This window comes from Spodoptera frugiperda, chromosome 20 (assembly GCF_023101765.2).
Source record: "Spodoptera frugiperda isolate SF20-4 chromosome 20, AGI-APGP_CSIRO_Sfru_2.0, whole genome shotgun sequence".
Lineage (NCBI taxonomy): Eukaryota > Metazoa > Arthropoda > Insecta > Lepidoptera > Noctuidae > Spodoptera > Spodoptera frugiperda.
The window spans coordinates 3,413,397-3,435,932 of record NC_064231.1 but is presented as its reverse complement, the minus strand read 5'-3'; the positions used below and the strand labels follow the sequence as shown (position 1 = coordinate 3,435,932).

Genomic DNA, 22,536 nt, shown 5'->3' with positions numbered 1-22,536 from the left:
TAATGATTAAATGTCTCTGAGTGTGGCAGTGAGTCCCGCTCCTTTTATAGGAGAGTCGGATGGGTAATAAAGTTACCAGTCATCATGACGATGTTATCTGCTAACATAGCTTTGATTTATCTATTTCTGATTTAGGGAAATAATGAAACGACTCTCCTTTTGCCATAGTGGTTGTAAGCAGCAGAGTTGTAAGTACAGACAGTAAAAGAAAATCCTATCTAAAGTGGCATTTAAGAAAAAAATGGCTTTTTAATTCCAAAATTAAATTCAAATTGAAATTTTATTTAACGAGGAAGATGAGATACGTCTTGAAACAAGACTTTATTACCACGATACACATTATTTGATTAATTTATAACGAACATAAATCTCCACGACCTTCCTCAAGATTTAAATGGAACATTTTATAGGCTGTAAATCAAAAAAAGCGTTCCATTCTAGCCATATTCCTTTGAAAATGAAAAAAGAAAACGTTAAATGTCATAAAAAAATGTCGTAAATACTAACTTTTGTTGTAAAAATATGTTAAGAGTATTTTGTTACTAAGTGAGATAAGGAAACTGTGATAACTAAATATTATTATATATTTAAATATCTTAACAGTTTTAATATTACATATTACTAATTATGTAATAAGGAAACTTAATTCTTAAGAAATATAGGGTAAGATTGATTGTTGAAAAAATTAAAATAATGAACAGTTGCGGCTGATGCAATGCGTGTTTCCTAATCTTAAATCTTAAGCAATCTCATTGAAGCCATTATATATCTTCCTTGGTTTTTTAAAATACATTTATTAATTAGTATTATTTTATTACAATTAATTAAAATTATTTATAGACTAACAGTTACTACTCTACGTAAAAAAATCTATTCGGTATCTCTACAAGAAACATCGAAAAAGTTAATTAAATTACTTATTACTTCCACGACATTAATTAGAACTAATTGCTTAAACAACCATAACTTATTAAGATTAATTAAAACTTAAAAAAGGTATACATTGAGTGAGTCATATGGACAGTTTGTCTAAATCGAATGAGGTAGATGAGGTAGAAAGAGGAGTGGATTATTTGTAATGTTTTCTTGTCGTGTTTGATCGGTGCACGGCTGCACGGCCGTCCGTCATGGTATGATCGAGTCCAGCCGGCACTCCGGCACTCCGGCACTCCGGCACTCCGGCACTCCGGCAGCCGTCCAGCCAACACGAGCAGAGCATCGCTCCACATTCAGCGCTGCGTCTTGCTCGCGTGCCACCGGGAGTATTGACCTTTTAACTAAAGCGATTTAGCGCAATCGAACCGGTTCTATATTCTCATCATAAACTCATTCATTACCAATAATATAACAAGTCAAAACTTAAACCCACCTCAAACTCCGAGAGCGAAACTCGACCGAAAAATCCAAGGCCTCGTCACAAAAATAAAATAATAATAAAAAAATAAAAATAAAAAAACACAACACACGCGACGTTGACGGTAAAAATCGAAAATCAAATTTGCGCGGGAAACTGAGTTATAGTGATGTGCATCGGACGATCGGCGATCGATAGGTGCAGCGGGAATCGATATGTTACGTAAAGCGCGTTGAGAGCCGGCGTCGTCGCACGTGACTGCTGCGCGTGTGACGGAACGAGCGGCAAGCGAGGCCGCGCCCCGCCCCGCCGCCGCACCCCCGCACCACACACCTATACCTACGTACACCAGACGTTTGATAAACAAATTACAAATTTTAGATATACGCCGAGATGAGCTGAGCTTTAATAGGTTGTTTTACAAGTCTTTGTTAAAAAGTGTGGAAGAGTGCCGCTTATGAAATACTTTAACATCGTTATTAAACTTGTAATGAAGTTTTATAAGAAAGTAAAAGTTTCGTAGATAGTATTTTATGATAGAGCATGCGGCTACTGAAGATTGAAATTTAATAATTAACTTATCAACGATGTAATTAATGAGTTTGTTTTGTTACGATACTGATAACTAGCTCGATTTTATTTAACTGTTTCTTTTCTTCGACTTGACAAGCGTATGACGGCCGACTCGTAACTATTGGTTTACGGACGATTTATTTTAATAACTGACTTTTCTAAATATCTTACAAAGAAATGTACTTAATGCCTACAAAATAAATTCTCTAGTGAAAATTCAGTGAACTCTATTATCGCGAACGTAACGGTCGGTTGAATTTTGAATTTATAACTTTTTATAGGTTTCTTTAAGTACTTAGTGTTTTAGTACTTTTTCTAAAACTGTGTTTTAAATATAACATAGCTTCGTTCTGTTGAAGATATTAAAGTCAATGTCAGGCTTTCTGCCGAGGTCATATTAAAATAGCGACTCGGTATTTTATCGATACTGGACTAATTAGTTTTAGAACAAAATATGGATAAAGGACATCACTAGAGATCACCAAAGTCAAGTGTAAGCTGTATTAGTAATTTTTCTAACGTAATAAAAATGTTCTAAGGCCCTATGCATAATTATGTAGTATTTAATCATCACGATTAAATTATTTGGTAATTTAGGTAAAAACATTAAGTTCTAAAGCTTACATTACGTCTACAAATTCCTTTACAGTATGAAAGGCGTCGTTTCAAAATTTTCATTAAAATCGTAAATCGTGTCGCAAGTTTCCTAAATCGTCGCGTCACGTTTCCGTATCGTTACGTTTCGTTAGGTAATATATTCCATGCTGTATAAATATGTATCATGGTGATTAATAAACATATATAAAATAATATTGTGTTTGTTTCCGTAATATATTCGTTTGCGTTCGATTCCCAGTACGAATACGGCTTATTGGTAGGTCAAGGACAAGTAATGTGCTGTTTTTAATCCACAATGAAAACAAAGAACTTATTAACTTAACATATTAACATACAAACCACTTAAAATAACTGACACAAATGTATTTATGTCACGAAACAAAAATGAATTAACAACGTACAAATTCAAGACAAAACTCGACAACAAATTGTTACAACATTAACTAAAATTGGAGTGAATATTTATTGTGTTGAAACAAAAATATATTTTACATTTATACGACAAATTTGTTTTCATTAGCGTCACATTTAATGAGCAATTATATTGCTACGAGTTCCGGCCGTAGCGGCGTAGCACATCGGAGGAACGTTTCAGTCGAATTTCGTGCGGTGGTTATGCAAAAGAGGCCAATATTTCATCGCTCCTCCGTCTATTGCAGCCAGCATTATCATAACAATCGCTTACACTATGTACCAGTGTATTCATACAACAATAACGCTCAAACATTTACTTCGCCTACGCCGTAGCACTTCCAACAGATTAATTTTCTCTCGTCCAAATAAAATGACAAACGATAATAATCGATTCTATTTCGATTACTTGTCTCATATAGATTTTATCGATATCGATATTGGCGGTTGACGCGAGATAGCGATTCAGTCACTCGCAATTGTGCGCTCCTTTTTCAGAAAAGGAACAAATAAAAGCTTGTTAAAGAATAAATACAATTTTAAAAGTACATTTTATTGGTACTTGCGTGTTTGTGTTTATTTAAGTTTTGCTTTGTTATAAGTAGTAATATTTTGGTCCCGGGTTGGTTTGTCTGAAAACTGTGACTAGCAAACATGTGGTGGGCAGTAGCCTCGACAAAATTTTCAGTGATCTACGATCCCTTAGTCACCAGCCAAGCGCTGGCCAGCGTTTTACCATGATAGGCAGAGGTAACCACCGCTACTTTTCATGGTAAAACTGACCTGTGCGTCTTATTTTGAGATAGATTCGGTGACAAACATAGGGATGATGATAAGTAATATTTGATTAATAAACGATTTGGTTGAACAAACAGTAATAAATATCAAAGCTTTGTACAGAGAGATTCAACTCGATTTCGCTACAACAACTAAAATTGGGAAGTTTGAACAGACGTAGACGTTGTCTATATCTATGTGGCCTACAGAATTATTCAGCAGAATATGCAATTAAACGAGGGCAGTCTGAGCGGTGCAGTGGGTGAGAGAGAGACAGGAGACACGCCACTCGATATTATATTGAACAAGTTTATAACTACGAGTATTAGACGAACGAGTTCCTACAACGTTTTCTCATTTCCCGGGACGAAACTTTTCTAATATTATAGTTTCATTCACATTGTCGGTAGTTTCGCGAAGTTTTCTTTCGTGGAAAATGAAAGACTATTTCCATAACTATTATTTCGTTTTTATAGCTTTGTTAGTTTCTTTCGCTTCAAATAGATTTGTTAAAGTTTTCTACTTTATCGTTCGGAAGTAATGTTTGTTCTTGCCAAGTGTTAAGCTATTGTATTACCTACTTGTGAGCACAAATTATATCGATTGGTTGCCTTTATGTATCTCTGTGTCGTTTTAATGAAACGTGTTCAATCTTGGACTACATAGAGTTTATTATTGATTTAAATTAACAAGTGCGTTTCTTATTTTCAACCCTAAAACATTATTATAAGAGCAACCTATGACAAGCAGATTTAGTTACTATAAACGTAAGCTAATATCAAAGACTACGAAATAAAAAAAAAACAGTTCGACATAAATATAACGACTTGCATTCAACATTACCAGATGGTAAATGTTAATGTGTGAGATCACAAGCACATCAAATTACACCAAAATCATCAAAATTCTCCAATAGATTATTAACCATACACTTTGGTATTAAAGTTGAAATTCTAATAAAGAATAATGATACTTTAGACTATCTTCATGTGCTGTTCTATAACAATATACAAACTACAAAGTCCACGCATATAAAATCTGGTATAACTGTACGTCTACCTATATTTTTGTTTGTTGACCTGTTTTGATGTAATTCAGAGCTCGATGCATTATGCAATGCACTTTTCTATTCATCATTAATATGTATTAGCAAAGATTCAAAGATGCAAGTCCAAGAATGGATTCGATTTGTAAACAAAATATTTAAGGGACAGATAACAGAATCATTTGTTTTGTGTTTCAAGTCATCGTAGCTTTAGAATAGGATAAATGTCCATCTGGTAGGTTATTTTAAAACGTTAGACATGTATTTCTTTTTTTTATATGGAAAAAATACTTTTGACTATATATTGATTTGAAATATCGTGTGACGTCACTTTTGTGTACGTTTTATACTCAATAGTCATGTAGTTAGTTTCTACTCCTATACTTTATGTAAGTATAGTTTTCTTATATGATAAAATAAAATGAATTCCGATTAGGAAATATATCTAGGATCTAGATTTTTGAGGAAAGAAACTTTACATAACTGTGATGATTCTACTACAGAAGAAACAAACCTCTTATTCATTTATACTTAACCATATTAACAAGAAGCCTTGAACAGGTACCTTATTTAATAAAAAGTAATAATCCGAGACAACAAAATACGAAGCAATAAATGTTTATATTCCAGAAACATGTAATATTAATCCATAAATATCCGTTTAAAAGTAACAATTACGGGGAATTTTTCAACGCGTTAAATATTGGCAACACCGTTCAGTGTTGCCGTTGCGATTATTTCAATTACTACCATTAAATAAATTACAGGTATAGACTGTTCAGTTTACGAAAGGCATTTATTTAAACTGTTTATCGTGTTCTTAATCTTGTGTAGACTATATTTTACTTGTACGACATCCTTTTCGATTAAAATCTTAGTTCAATATCAATTATTTTAATGCTTGAGCTAGAAAACTTACTAAGATTTCATACTTAATTACTAAACTGAGAAATTAAAACCGTTTTACTAAAGTTGCCGGGTAAAAAACTAAAAAATATTCAAATTTCAATCAAAATTACAATGTTCAAGTAATATTATATTATAACCTCAAAATCGTTTATGAAGAACAAACAATGATGTAAGAAAATAACATGGAGTAGCGTCACGTAGACGAAGCAACGAAGATCGAATTGAATGTAAATGTTGATTTTTAATTATGTGGAGCTCTGCAATTTATGCACAGCCGTGTCTCAGTTTTCTGTGTAAACAGACGAACAAGCTCAATTTGTGTTCGGAAATATGCAGCTAACGAACCAAATTCAAAGGTCCAATAGTTTTACAGGGAATAATTAACGTGGGACGGTGGGCTTTTTCTTCTTATAAGGAAATGTTCGGTGTGGGAATAGTTTAATAGAGTTATGGATATGTGTGTGTTTTTGGTTTGTTAAAAGCTTTTAAACAATATATTTTCTAATACATAAGTTAGGTGTTTAGCATTTAGTATTGATAGACACAGTCTCGTACTACACCAAATTCTCTATTCATTTTAATTTGAAGAGGTGAGTAAAAGATTTACAAGTAATTTAGTTAAAAAGTTACTTCTCGCTTGCTGAATGCATTTAATAAATAAAAAGCCTATCCACCCAGATTCTATTTAAACAAAAACTAACTAGACCAACAAGCACCTCAGTAATAACGACACCGCTCGGCCAAAGTTTCATTAGAAAAAGTTCTTTTGTCGTCGACTTAAACTTAGTTCACAATGGTCGTAATTAAAAGTTGGCGGGAATGCGCTGGTGACAGCGGCAATCCGCCATAATCCTGCCGCCAGAGGGCGCGCAAAAAGGGCGCCAAACTCGCACAGATAAACAAGTTCCCGCGTTTTGTTGCATTCACTTTGATGTGGTCTAATGCAGCGGTTGCTTTTAATGGAGTTTGTTGAATGCTGATATGTTGGCATTGTCTTTTGGTGAGCTTCACTCCTACACTTGCACGGCTTCGCGTTCTTTTTTGTCATATAAGCAACCGTTATTCATGTTAAACGTACCGCGAGGCTACGTTTTCTTTTTATAACAAACAAGGCGTTCGTTTTATTATCGTTCTGCTTCTCCACTCAGTTATTGGGCCACAAGCGAAAACTAATTTACTACATAAACTAAACACGACCACATAAATTACCGATACACATATATAAACCAAATATCACTTTACAAATTAATGACCATACGATACGGAAATTAAGCGCCGTACAGCCGGGCGTGGGGGGCTGTCTGCCTCCCTCCACTAGACGGTGAGGGGGGTTAGAATAGCAATCTAGGGAGCCTGAATAGTCTGGGCGGTTGAATGAAATATCTAGCGTTGCGGACTGGCCATCAGGCCTACGAAAATGCATTAGGCTGGGTAGATGAGCCTTGCGTTTAGTATGGGAGTAAACGCACGCGGAAATAGACCGTGCGGTGGCCTGTATTGATCGACGAAACGCGTCGTATAGAAATTATTGTATGTATAAAGATATTCCGAATTGTAGGTACCCCGCGTGTCTCGTCTGGAGCTCGGCACGGATAGACATTTTGGCAGTTCCACGGCAGTGTTTTGTTTTCATTCAGGAACGGTTTTTAAAAGTTTTAATTTTCAAACTGGTTATTATGATGGACGATTCCAAACTTTTTTAGAAATAGAAAATTATATAAGGTTTAAAATAAAACACTAAAGAGACGGGCTTCTGACATTCGAATATGAACCTTAGAACAATATAAAGACGAACGTTTTCCTCGAAATAAATTTCCGATATTAGGTAAATGTTTCAGAAATCGACTAATGAAATTCCGCTTCCACAATACGTCTTTGTTAATACAAGGGAATGGCACTAGTAACGTTGTAAGTAACATATCTCTCGCGAATCTAATAAGAATTCTAATGGATTCTAGTACAAACATTCTCCATTATTAGCGGAGGCTACGTGATATATTATCAAGTTAAAATTAAATTAATTTCATCCCCTCTCCTTCTAGATTGACGTAGGGTTATCAGTTTTAAGTCAGATTTGAATTTTCTTTGTGTTAATGTTTTTTCAGTACACATCTACATCAACCGCCTTTGAGGTCCATTGGTGGATAGACTCCCTCTACTAAAGAGTAGCTTGCCACAATGTCTACTCTTGGCAGACAGTTTTTTTATGGAATAGGGAGCAAACGAGCAGACGGGTAACCTGATGATAAGCGGTCAGCGAAGCCCATAGACACCCGCTAAGCCAGAGGAGTCACATGTGCGTTGTCGGAGTCAAGGGTTGGAGATTACCTATAGTTTAAAAGAATCAGGTTTATCAGACTGTCGTATTGCTCAGCATTTGTAAGTCTTGTGTCTCGTACTCAACACATTGGAACATCAGAAACGTTTACCCCTTTTTTTATAAGAACTTTTTTTTTATACAAACCATCATTGATTGCCCAAAATACATCTTCTCGACAAAACAATAAGACATCAAATCCATTGACCCCAAAAATATCACTAAACAAACTTGACACTCTGTCTTCAACCAGTTCGATACAGCCCTAGTTCCCGCGCTATCTCCCTGATATATAGAGGATGTTTAATTAAAATATCTTTAAGTGATTTACGACATTATCGATAATGTTGGGGTTCAAGGCTGATTTATCGGCCCTCCAAGATTTATACATGTCCGCAGCGATAGTCATTATGATTCATTTGTTTATTTATATGTAGTTTGTTAACACTCGTTTGTTTTACGAGTTTATTGCAGCCCCTGTATACATATATATGTGTCTAGGTATAAAGAGTATCGATGGAGTTTTTTATCGATATTCTCCATTCGAATGTTCACTTTTGAAAACGAGCTTCACTGATGGAAAGACTAACGTTCGCTGCTAAACGCATTTGACTACTCTTTTTGTAAACTTAGGTTTAAAAAAATAATAAGGGGTTGTCGGTGTGGCTGGGCAACCAATGTCGCGTGTTCGATACCCGCACGGAACAACTCTGTGTAATCCACAAATTGTTGTTCCTGGATGTCATTTGTATATGAAATTATATGTTTGTAAACGCACATACGACGCAGGAGAAAATATTAGTGTGGAGCACCGTTAAAAATAAATAATAAATGGCCTAGTCTGACAGTGGTTGGATCCGAACAGCTGTAGATCAAATTAGATGATGTTCAGAAACACCTATCGTCTATCGAAGATAGCTAATCATAGTGATGATTTATTATCATCATTCTATCATCAGCTCTCCAATAATTACACCAAAATACAAGTTAAAACGTACAAAATTAAATGTCTGGGAAAAATCTTACAACTGATTCCCATATCTCGTTCGCGATTGTAAACAACTTTGAGTAAAAGCAACTCGTTTTGCTATAACACCTTTTGTTTGCCAATTTCACCAGATTGTGTTACACTTACAACTCGATCGGTATTGTTTGCTAATATTCAAACTAGTAAATAATTTCTTTACAACTTAAATTATATAATTTAATGAGTGTTGGAGAGAGTTTATGTCGGGGTGATTGTCCTCGGCAATTTAGTAGTTGATAGAAGTAATATTAGTTCGATTTTTGATATTCACAGTAATAACATAAAGTATTTTATTAAGACGAATTTGTAATGCCTCCAGTGTTTCAAGTGTTCATGGGCAGTTGCGATTGCTTGCCATCAGGTGATCCGTCTGCTCGTTTACCGGCTTATTCCATAAAAAAAATCTAACACGTGTACTTAACATCCTTTCCTCGTGAAAATCTCATACTCACATTAAGAGAACAACATCAAAAACATAAAACGCTTTCAAATCATTTCCTCTTTAAACTAATCCTCTTGAAAATACGATAGCAACACAATAAGTATCACATTTTCCTCCCAAACATATTCTTAAGTACTCTCAAACAAAAGAACCATTATCAAACAAAAACAAATACTTTTTCGGTAAAAACAAAACAATCAAAGCGATACTTAAGACCAAACAAAACTCGCTAACGATATTTTTCATATAATATCAAACTCCATCATTTTTATTAGCTGCTACCAACAATGGGTATTTATAAGAGTTTTATCGGGAAAATTCGATTCATTGCAGCACCGCCGTGCCCCGGGATACCAATTTCCCGAGAAAATTAAATTTTCCGTTCACCCGGAAAAAGTTAAGGCCCCGAACGGTGACTTGTACGTTTTTATATTTCTACTCGGCCGATACGAAACAGTAGAATGGTTTACAACTATTGTAATCTAATAAAAAAAATTTCTATTTCAAGACGCGTTTTGTTTTCGATACTGGCAACATTGGCATAGATAAAAAAAATATGGAAAAGTTTGACAGTTTTGAATTTTAAATTTCGAATGATGTAAACATTTTCTTTTTTTTTTTGTTGTGTGTTATGTCATCACTTGTGACCGATTTATCAATTGTAATGAAGTCAACCTCTTTTTTATTTTGTATCGAAATTGACTTTGAATTTAATGTCTTTTAATTTGAAAATAATTTTACTGCCTCATTTATATATCTGAATAACTTCATAGATAAAAGTTATGACCAAAAATCCGAAGGATTACAGAAATACCAAAGGACAATTTGATAACATAAATATTGAAAACGGCAGTAAAATGCACGTTCGGGGTTTTACGTTGTACGGAAATATAAGCGGGTAATAAAACAGATTTTGGAGGGAACCCAAGTAATCCACGATATATTAAAAGTCGTCTGTTAAGCCTCTTACTATACACGTGGCTATGAGATCGAAAATAAATACCGTGTAACAATTTGTCTCTGGATTTATTGGCTATGGCTACTATGTCGTAGGGTTGTAGAAAAATCGGTATTATGACGATTGTCTTTAAAATTTGACTACTAATGTATAAAATATAAATGTCTAAAGTGATTCAGAATGTCAAAAGGACTGTCTCATTCATTAAGTGGTCGTAAGTGCGACTGCCGGACAAGAGGTCTTGGGTTCGATTCTCGGGTCGGGCAAAATATTACTGGGATTTTTCGGTTTTTCCAAAATTTCTCAGTGGTAGCACGGATTCTGGAATTGTGCCCAGTATATGGCAATAGGCTCACCCCTATTACATGGGACTTATAACACAAATGGTGACAAGTGAGTGGACATTGTATAGCGGCATGACGTGCCGTAATGTACAACTCTGCCTACTTTCGAGGATAAAAGGCGTGACGTTGGCTCAGAATTTGGTCACAGTGAAATAAACGATGTTTATATAATTTTCTCCTCTGTAGCCGATTACCATTTGATTTTAAAAGAAACCCATAGCAATAAGAAAAATCTACATACACATAGGTAACTAAATAATCTACATATAATGTAGGTAAACACCATCGATAGTCCGTCAAAAACTTTTCAGCCATAGTAAATATTTAAATTAAACATCAGTTTTTTTATCGTACCTACCAGAGATAATATGTAAATGGTAAAGAACTTTCTGGATAATATCGACATGTGTCATGAATTATTCACACACACACTAATACATTATGTATGTTTACTAGTAGAACAAAGGCTGCTTTTCTATGTGTTGTAATAATTTGTTAATATGTTTCTTTTTTTAAATAAATCTGTGTGTTCTTTTTGAAATGAGGTCGTTTGATTATTTTAGGTTTCGTTTCGTTTTTTATATTGTTTTATTAATGTTTATGTTTTATGGAGTATTAGATAAATAAGTAGTTTAAAGTTTTAAATAGTTTTCTGTCTTCGTACGACTGTAAGCAATACACTGATTAAGTTTCGTTTTTGTTGATCGCTACGATTGTGTATTTAAAAGAAGTTAAAATAATCTTCAGATATTTCAGAGGTAAATGACTTTTATTCCGAATCTATGTTAGATTGTTATGAAAGGCTTTGAAGTTACAGGCACTATGGCGCGATTAAGAAAGATCTACATTCGGAATCAATTTATTCTTTAAACCAAATACCATCCATCTTTTATATTCCACAACATCACAAATTCCCAAAAAAACTTATATAAAATAATCACAACACAACACAAAAAACCGTGAAAAAATTATTCCGAACGCATACACTCAGACAATTTCGATGGGGGCGAAGCGAAATCGATTTACATTACAATAATATTCCCGGGGTACGTGACGCGAGGGCACATCACTAGTGTCACGTCACCAAATATGTCGGCCAATTTATCGTCGCACTTGTTGCTCAGATTCTTTCACGACGATTCCTACGTCGTGGTTAGAAATGTCATGAACGTAGTGTTAAAGGCTTTGGTATTTTTTGTAGGACTTACCCGGTTGTAAGCAACCGGGTGGGTGAATACTGGGACACGTGTTAAGACGTGTGAACCGCGTAAGGTTGGGAGAAAATGTTTGTTGACGGCGTTGGGAGGGACTTTTTAGCTTCTGATTTGTGGGTCGCAAAACTAAACTAGAAGAATGGTGCTACTGCTTTGTGAAAAGGAACATTTTCTATTTTATAGTATTTTTATTTAACTTTGAACCTCTACTAAAAGCAAATTACTCAACGACTTCCTTCACCTAATTCGTAACTTAAGTATTTTAGCCAGATTAAGAAGATTCACTCGCTTAAATCTTAGTAAAACATTGGCGCAGCAAAACCTCACCAAGTTAAAGGCTTCATTTTAAAGTTGGACTATTATCTCCGTCCACAAACCACGAACGAGCCACAATTCACTTCCAATACCACACGGTTCATTTGGTACGTTCTTAAACCGCGACAGCCGCAGCCCTAATCGCCTCCCGGGACTTGTCACCCGTGTCTTATTAGCGGCGGGCTCAAAAGTCACATCGATTCACTTGTTGCACACCTCTAGTGCTAACGTTTCACGGTGGCTTGCGTCCCGGGACGTGACAACCCGCGGGAATCCCGGGATCCAGGGGTAAGTGGTTGCGGGATTGTACTGCGGGCAGCACTATTTCAATACGCTTGGCGCGAAAAGCTGTTTTATTTAGTGTTTACATGGGATTCTGTGTGTAATGCTTGTGTTGGTTTTATTTTAAAATGGTATTAACCTCGAGCTTGGTTGTTGAGAACGTGCCTGCGGTTCCATTCTCCATGGTCGGACCTTTATTGAATAATATAGTACCAATTACATTCTACGTCCGCAATTCTAGTCTTTAACATTGTTTTTATATAGTACGACACATTTCATTAGGTAACTAAGTATATTATTTTGCCTAATATTGTCATACCAAACCTATGATTCTATCAGTTCAGTTCCATTGTCTTTATGGCATACCTAGGTCTTATCAAACTAGTTCAAAGCCTATACTCAGAACTAACCATTTACCATCTAGATAGTACAGACAGAATAACAAAACAAATGAAAAGAAAATATTAATTCAAATTCAAGTTGAGAAATTAACAGCAAATTAGTTCTAGATTCAGCAAAATATTATTAAAACCTTCATTCACAGTTCACACTGAGAACGTAATTTACGTAATATAATCAAAACGAATAACTATTCGCATTAAAATTCAAATTATTTTATGAATTTATGCCTATATAACTGCGGGGAACAGGCATTATTAAATTAAATTTACGTCGAGACTAGAATTTCCATATTTCTCAAAGAGTACGTACTGGCATATGTTCGAAGTAATTTCGCTGATTTTATTTACGAATCAGGGTATTTGATTATATTACGTAATGGAATGGCGTGGAATATATTATTTTACGCTTGTTCGTCGTTGGAAGGTAAGTAGAGGCAGAGGCAATGCCTTTTATCCCCGAAGGGCTAGGCAGAGGTGCACATTACATCCACTTTTTACCATTTGTATTACAAGTTCTATGTGATAGGGGGTGAGCCTACTGCCTTATATTAGGCACAATTCCAGACTCCGGGTTACTACTGAGAAATTTTCGAAAAAAACCCAGTAATACTTTGCCCGACCCGGGAATCGAACCCGAGACCCCTTGTCCGGCAGTCGCACTTGTGGCCACTCGACCAACGAGGCAAAGGCAGAGGCATATAGTACATTAAATTGTCATACCTTTGAACTTGCATATCTGATATGCAATCAATTTTATTTACTTCACGAAATTTGCAACGAACTAAACTTAAAATAGTATGTTACATATCATAAACAAAAAAAAAAACTACCTACGCAACATGACAGTCAAAATAAATGCCAAAACCGGTAGCAGAGAGAAAATAACAAAAAAATATATGTTATTTTTATTTTTGACATTATAATGAGAAGTGGGGAAATATGGACGTGTGCCAATATTCTTTCAATACACCACAGCCGGTGCTGAAAGCTACAGGACTGAAAGTTGCTTTATTAAGTGATTACTCTCTATATTAATTATCTTAATGAATGCTGAAATTGATTTTTCAAAATATGTATAAACGCTTGGTATATCATGTATGTAGTTTTAGTCACGGAGGTGAAGGTACAGAGAAACTATTTAAAAAAAAAATATTGATAGCAATTATTTTCATTGCAGAAGCGATAGAGACAGTGAAAGAGATAGCTTTTTCATAATAAACTCATAAGTAGATTTTTTTTCTGAAAAATAAAATACTCATAATCAATAATTTATATTTCCTATTGTAATCTTCAAACGCAACACTACTTCCTATTAGAGCCGTGGCAGATACTTTTAGAGCTCCTTTTAAATTGAAATATTAATTTCCATAATTTACTTCTTACGTATCTACCAATTACTCCGTATACATTATTTTAAAAGAAAATATAACATTTTCAATTCAAAGTTTTCGAAAATGGTCGATCGAAGGAAAGCAGATTGTGGCGCAAAATGCCTTTTCCTTGAAAACGGCGCAATAAAAATGTAATAGCGTGTTCTATCGGATTCTTCCAATTCAAAGGCACTTTAAAAGATATCCAACGCTAGCTTTTGACCGTGGCATCGCTTTATTAGGTTAGAGGCCCGAATTATTTTCGTCCTTTTGTTTCAAATATATTTTTCACTTGTATTATTTTTGGAACAGTATATCTAGAAAAGGTAGAGGTCTAAAATGTATATTACGGTAGAAGACGAATACCTGGAGCTGCGGACTACCTAGTGGATGAGCAGAAGTAGGAACGGGGTGGTTTTTGGTAAGTAAGAGTCTGACACTCCCTCTAGTCTCGCCTAAGGCGTGAGTACTTAAAAAAGAAAACTCTAGAAGTATGCCCAATTTCCCCAGTTTATAAAGTTCCATAGTTCATGAACGAGGCCAATTAAAATAAACATGAAGCTTTCCAGCTAGACTTGTGTTTTAACATGTTCTTCTATCGAACATGAGCCATTTACCTCTTACAATGATTCATGACCATCTCATATAGAAAAAGCAAATAACTAAATCAAATCTCCACTTAAAAACTCATCACTATAAAAAATCTTCATCTAAACTCCAAACTACACGTAAGTTGCAAAAGATAGATAAGTTTGAAAGGCTGTCTGTAGACGAAAGCATCAGCATATTGGCTCGTTAGTAAGACAGACGAGAATGCACGCTATCACTAGTGTACAGCTGTACAGAATACCGTGTATAGCCAGCTTTTGTGATCGTTCCGTACGTGTAAACCGGCCGTGTGTGAGTGCAGACACAGGGTTACTATACTCTATAGTCTATTGTCGGCTGCTTAATTTTTTTTTAGCTCCCGTAAGTTGGCAGCCTTGACTTAATTGACGGCGGGAAATTTTTAAAAGTCTTTTTTTGAGTTTGGAAATGGAATTTAATTGTTTTGATCAATTTATGCTTAGAAGTAATAAATATTTGTGTTTTTTTATATAGTTGGTGTTAATTTCGAATCACTTATTAATTTAAGTGTCAAAGAAATACGTAAAAAGATTTCGTATCCTTTTCGCAGCGGCAAACGTGAAAAAATGGGTTCGTAGCACTTTTGTATACCTAAAAGAATGTAATGCCTTCTATTCTATTCTATTTAGGACACAAGTTATTTACACAACGTTTATATTTTTAAACTAAGACGTAAATAATTGCACTTATATAAAGCATTTGACGCACGTCTCTCATGGCCCATGACACGCCATTCTCATGACGCAGTCGGGATGACGCACCTCACGTTACATAGTTGACGATACAATATTTACGGAATCAATTGCAAAGGTGCTCGTTCGTATCCCGGGGGCCGTAATCAAAAGGAGCAATTTCGCAACAACTGTACGCGAAATAAAATATTTAACGACTCTTTACAAGTTTACAACATTGAAACAGTATGAAAAGTTATGAAATTTTCAAATATCTGCCGGATATTACGCTCCCACGCTAAATATAATATAAGTACGCACGTAACATACGCCAAGCTTAACACAGAATGAGTTGAAATTCACTTCACAAGCCTTGAATAACTTTTAGTACGGGAATCATTCAGAATAATTCCCCATTAATTATTCCAAAAATTACATTTTTAATCCCCATATTCATGTATAACGGTTAAAATAAAATTAAATGCATTGCATACGTAACTTAACTTTAACATAAAATTACTCATTCCGCAATGCAATAGAATACCGAATATTGCATAAACGAGGTAATAGAATGCATTAATGAAAGTTTCAGGCAATAGTTTAGAGTAAGTATCCAATAGGAGCGGGCGGCGCCACCCCTGGCCACCTCCCCCGTCTTGCCGACACAATTCATGGAAAAATTCCCTCTCTGTTTTCTAACAAAACACGGGAATCACGAAATTGTTTTTTCAAAAATGTAACCTCACTTTTGGCATTTTGGCGCGCAAACTGTTATTGTATTAAGAAAAAACAATAATAAAGTCTTGGCGTATTGATCGCCTTATGGCGCATGCGCTCAGTTAGGAAATTTGCAATTACAAAGTGTTCTGTGCAAATTTCGCCCGAGTTTATAATTCGAAGGCGGACTCTAGCGTCGATATTCGTGCTCGCGGACCGCCGACGGAAAAAGAAGGAGATAGTTTCAAATAAATTTAAGTTACGTTTGAATTTTTTTCGAATTGAGAACAATGTTTATTTTTAAAGTTCGACTGTCATCAGTAACGTAAACTACAGACACGAAATGTCAAAATTAATTTTTAAAAATCCTTTTTTATCTGTATACATAAAAATATATTGCGTAATTGAGTTGAACAGTTTGGTGGAAAGAAAAGCTAACGTAACCTAATTTTACGGGTTATTTAGTTTTTATTGTTTCAATTTAGTTTTCCAGACGTTTTATGTTTACAGCGCTCATTTCTTGGTCACGAGCAGACGTTCGGAACTTTGGGAAACTATAAGTTTTATTGGAAAATATCGCGGAACGTGTTCTACAAGATAGATTTATGTTTTGTATAATGTTCATATTTTTTATCTTCCGTGTAGTTAAATAATAGAGGGGGAGGTGGTGTTGAAGCGTGTCTACACAGTACCTATAGAATTGGTCGCGTTTTTCCCTTGCGTTTGTTTTTACGATTGCCGCAAAACCAGCTGATGTTACAACTGTGAATTCTCTTTTGTATTGAAACTATGAAGGCTTTAGATATTCTAACAACTTTTTTTCTTGGTCACTTGATACGAAGGTATTTAAGTATAAACATGTGGTATTAAGTGAAGAAATAAATAAATATTTTTTACTAGTAGATTTTCTTTTTACAAAAACTAGTTTTCTTTTTTGGAACTTTTAAGCAACACTTTTACTATTATTCGGCTGAGTATTTTTCTTATCTATGGGTATGTCAACAAACCACACGCACATCCGATATTTTAATCCGGAGTCTACCATTTTAAAAACATTGGGAATTGCCTTTTAAATTAAATAGTAAAAAGGCTGAATGCTTCAGGAAGCGGCCAGTAACGAGACTGAATTTTCCAATAGTTGCCCGTAGAAAATGTTAAGGTTCCCACAATCTGCTTTAAAATGTAGAACCAAATGAAAATTCGGTGCATTTCCAAAAATACACCTACTGATAGAAGAATTTTTCTCAAAGAAAATTCATTGACTGTTTGAAAACATAATTTAATGCAAGTATCATTATGATAGTTAATAACTGATTTCAATATTTTTTTGGCTAAAAATAATACAATTTCAAATTAGATTTAAGATCTTCATAATAAAATGGTGGTTTACATTTTAATAGATAACAAGACAAGTTATATTAAATCTTAAACACTAATCTACTAAAAAATATTCCAAAAAATAATTAAGAAACACGTATTTAATTCAAAACAACCGCATCTCCATCAATGCTACGAATGGAGAAACATCTAAACTGTCTATTGCGAACTATGGCCATACACTAACAACTAAGGCTATAGTCTATACCTATAGCCTAGTCTAGCCTTTAGGAAGTGCAACGCAAGTGCAGGGGGAGGGGGCAAGGGGGCAGTCTCGTTGCCATGGCAACGCAAAGATGGCGGCCGCGAAATTAGTCCGTCTGCAGCCTTTATGCGCCCGTCTTCATTATGTAGGATTTCAATTTATTTCCAAAACGAACGCTAGGATTAGATTTTGTGTTTGTGCTAAGATAGTGTGTAGTTTTGTGGTAGGGAGGGATGATTAATTTTAATGATGCGTTTGTTAAGAAATGCATTATTTGAGGTATGCTAAAGGTAAACTGTATTAGCGTATTCGTGTTTACATTTTTTCTCTGATGCTATAACAATTATTGCTACAAGTTTACTGGCTAATTTTTTTTTCTACCTTTATATAAGACCTAGCTATTGTGTCTTTTCTTTTAAGATTAGGTACATATGTATTGCACACTTAGTTCAAATGATTGTTATTATTTAAGTTCAGGTTTTAGGGACGGCGCTTAATTCATAGTTGTCATGTACGACATACTTTGATTACCCCTGTCTTAAAGATTGCTTCAAATTGGAGAATCTCTTTTTTAGGACAAGCTTTGCACCAAAGATTCACCGGTAAATAAGAAAAACAACACGCAAGTAAACTCATAATGTATTAAGGACTAGTTTCACAATATCTAGATAGCCGCTATGTATCAAATAACTTTGAATTAAGAACGTAATTTGTATGCACTATCTGTCACATAAGTTTATCGGACACTTATATGAAGGCGCTTAATATAATACAAATTATATCAATACAGCTAATAGATCAATTTATTTATGTCTACTCGTATAAATAATGACTCTAGTGACTAGTGACCACCACCCTGGCATTGTTTGATGGTGGTTGACTAATAGGTGCCGTCAATTTGATGGTCACGACGTCACAGCGATGATAAATGATGGCCAACCATTATAATATTATATTGAAGGTTTCTTTATATCGCTGAGTTGGGTTTGGATTTTGGTTTTTGTAGCTTTTTTTTAGTTTGAACGTTATGTATGTTGATGTAAGTTTAATTTTTGCTTGGTTGCTACCGTGAACTTGTATTTTTTTAAAACGTTACCCCACAGTATTGTTTTCTCCTGTGTCTGTGGGTAGGTTTAAAACCAAACAAGTAAAAAGTAGTAAACACACGCCCGAAACAACAATTTGAGGATCACACAAAGAGTAGCTCCGTGCGGGAATCGAACCCGCTACATGTTGCACGTCAGCCAGTTGCCCAGCCACCTCGTCAGCGGTCAAGTCAAGTTAGAAATCGGTGAATTGCATACAATAAACATTTTTACTCGCGTATGGAGTCTGCTACTGCCAGTAACATCAACAATCCTTAACAATAGCTTAAAACCTCTTTTTTACAAGACTCAAACGAACTCAAGCAGAGTTCTTTAAATAAAGATACTACGGTCAAATCCTTTGTTGTGTAACAGTGCATTAGCTAATCAAATGAATTTGTTACTTAGTTTAAAACGTATGGAACAGTACATCAATGTACACTAATTTTCGTTACTAGATTTTCCACTCTATTGCAAAAGAGATAAGGATGATAATTGTTTAAGAAAATTTGACGGAACAGTGTAGTTTGATGTGCTTGTGTTCATATGTGATGACGTCAGGGATTTAGCGCTTTAGATATTATGTTGTCGTGGCTAAAAGAATATATTTTTTAAGTATGTTATGTTAAGTCATTGTTTGTTATGATTTGGGATGAATAAGTAATTCTTTTTATATGTATGTTTAATAATTGTTACCTATTCTTTGGTGATCGCATTTATTGGTTTAGAAAATATAAACGGTCTAGCTCACCAAACCTTTACGTTCATAATAAACAACTTCATATAAAAGAAATAACATATCCAAATTGATGAAACTAATCCCTTAGTACTTGTTTTTATTTACGCAAAGATAAATGATACGCAGTATTGATCTGATCCGATTTATATTAAATTTTCGTACGACAGCCGTTGTGCCCGGCGCCGTAAAAACTCCTCCATGACACCGACCGCATTTTAAATGAATTAATGCACATATTTAAAAACACCAAAATTTGTATCTCAAAATATGTTTTATAAATTCGCCATCGGCTACGAAAAAATCGTAGTACAATCTACGATTTTTTTGCTACGAATCTTCGTAGCAACGTAGCCGTCTACGAGAATTAGATTTGTATTAATAGAAAAAGCGTGGAATAAAAATATTCGTAGCATAAATATGTTCTATGCATACATTGATAATTTAAAATGTTTTTTTTTTGGATTTAAGAGTCTACTTATGGAGTTTGACTGCGCGGTAGGTGCGGTAGCTGGGCAACTGGCTGCCGCGCAACGTGTAGCGGGTTCGATTCCCGCACGGAGCAAATCTTTATGTGATCCACAAATTGTTGTTCCGGGTCTGGGTGTGATGTAGTGTATGTGAAACTGTCTGTTTGTAAACGCACCCACGACACAAAAGGAAATCCAAGTAAAGGGGCAACGTTGAAAAAAAAAATACCGTAACATCCACGTCAATCTGTGTCAGGATAAAAGAGGTCAAAGACCTTTGTTAAAATTCTGACAGTTAGAAACACAAACTTTCCTTGAACAAAGATACAGTTACACAATCCATAAATATTGGCTCTAGGTGAACGACATCGGAGGACCTTGCTGAATAATCTTTCAATTAATTTACAATTCGCCGCCCACCCAACTCACTGAATGAACAGGTGGTGGCCGCAGGCGCGCGGAAAAATATCCTACAAAACCCACTACTAAAACCGCACCAAATTCCAAACACAGTATACATTGCCGCTTGTGTACCGATATTAAACTAGAGTGCCAGTACAAAACCAGCGATGTACAACGTACAAATAGAAAGTGCTGTATTCAGGCCGTGTTAATCTCGGTGAATGGGGTTTGTTTACGAATGCTGAGTGGCCGTGAACCGGCGGGTTACACTTTATTCCTCTATATTCGGATATTTCGCTTCGAAAGCGAGAGTGGCCTGGTTTTTGTTTCATGTTTGATTTATTGTCGTTATGTAAGCGTTGCGGTCACACTGTCATTGATGGGTTAAGGTTCGCGTCGGCGTCCGATTTTTTATCGGGTCACGACCGATTTTTTGTACGGTTTTCCGATTTTTTGATGTTGGGTGTACTAAAGTGGTAAAAACTGTATCTTTTGTAGATTTGGGAATGACTCTGATTGTATAATTGTTACGGCAGGTTCAATGTTTATTTTGACATAAGCTCTATAGAAAATGTGTCAAAGTTCATGTCTCCAGTGAGTAAACCTAAAGATACCTTAGATACCAAAATCACCTTAACAGGCCGTTATTAGACACATGACGATAACCGATTTAAGTATTAATCGAAATAAATGCTTTGACTTTGATTATAAATGTGAAAGTTTGTTGGTTTGGATGTTTGTCCGCCAATCACACTGAAACGACTGAACGGATTTTGATGATATTCAGACAGGGTATGAGCTGACTTGGGGACTTAATTTACTTACCTTTTCAGTGTGGTACAAATATAACATGTCGTATTAGTAAATGTAATATTCAATATGGTAAAGAAATATATTAACTATATATTGTAGGTAGGTACACAGTTAATATCAGATTTTTTAAAGTATAATGATCATTTAATTAATTAATCTTGTTATTTTGTCTCACCTAAATAAATAATATTTATTTACTTTTTTCAAAGATTTTTATTTTGATTCGCGCGTGGTACCGAAATTTTCTTGAAATACGTAAGCTATTAAAGTTAGAATAAATGTTTAATTTGTTATTTATGATAATGTTAATCATTAGTCACCAAAGTAAAGGGTATACACATGACATGAAAGAAATGAAAAAAATTAAATAAAAAAAAAACAAAACAAAATAAAGAAAAAAGGTCAGGAAAATAAGGTTTAAGTACTTACTGGTGTCGTACTCGAGCGCCCTCTGCCGCGTCCTCTGCGAGACTCGCTCTTCACTGTCTGCAAGGTCCCGTCCGGAGCCAAAATAAGCTATAACAACACAGACACACCACAGACTTAACATAAAGCAAAAATAAAGTAAGTAAAACAAAGGAGAAACGTTAACACAAAAAGAGGGAAAAATGAAAAGACAAACATGCAATGGAGGTAAGGTTAGGTGGCGACATATTAGTGTTTTAGTATGAAAACCTTTATTACAAGATCGGTTTAAACATATAACTATTAAATTAAAAACAGATTTAAATAATATTGAATTATAATAACCGGTTTTATTAAAATCTCCTACAAAAATCACTAAGTTTCAAAACTATTCTTTAAACCTACTGTCAGCGCCATCTATGTTCGCTTCTTTGAAACAGTACTAATTCCAACGTTACGTTGCTCGCGTTTGCCGTAGTTCCGCTACTACCCGTTAGATGGCGCTCTCGCAAAGTCGTACTAGTAAAGATCTGATGTTCATTTTCAAAATAAATTGTAGTCGTATTTGTATATTTTTATTTAGTTTTAACTAGTCTATTTCTAAAACAAAATTCAATAAAATGTTAAATATTAGCTTAAAGTCCAGTAACAATAAACAATTTTTTTAAACT

General features: G+C 34.9%; 1 protein-coding gene across 5 annotated transcripts in view; it reads right to left on the bottom strand.

Annotated features, from left to right (window-relative positions):
- The window catches only part of LOC118262164 (DNA N6-methyl adenine demethylase), a 111,042-nt gene that overhangs the window by 34,233 nt on the left and 54,273 nt on the right, over nucleotides 1-22,536 (bottom strand). For 3 of the 5 annotated variants that reach the window (XM_050701480.1, XM_035573335.2, XM_050701481.1), the window contains exon 4: nucleotides 21,890-21,976. The exons of the other annotated variants lie outside the window; for them this stretch is intronic. In XM_050701480.1, coding sequence (XP_050557437.1) covers nucleotides 21,890-21,976 — 87 coding nt within the window. The remainder of the gene's footprint in view (nucleotides 1-21,889; nucleotides 21,977-22,536) is intronic. 5 annotated transcript variants of the gene reach the window in all.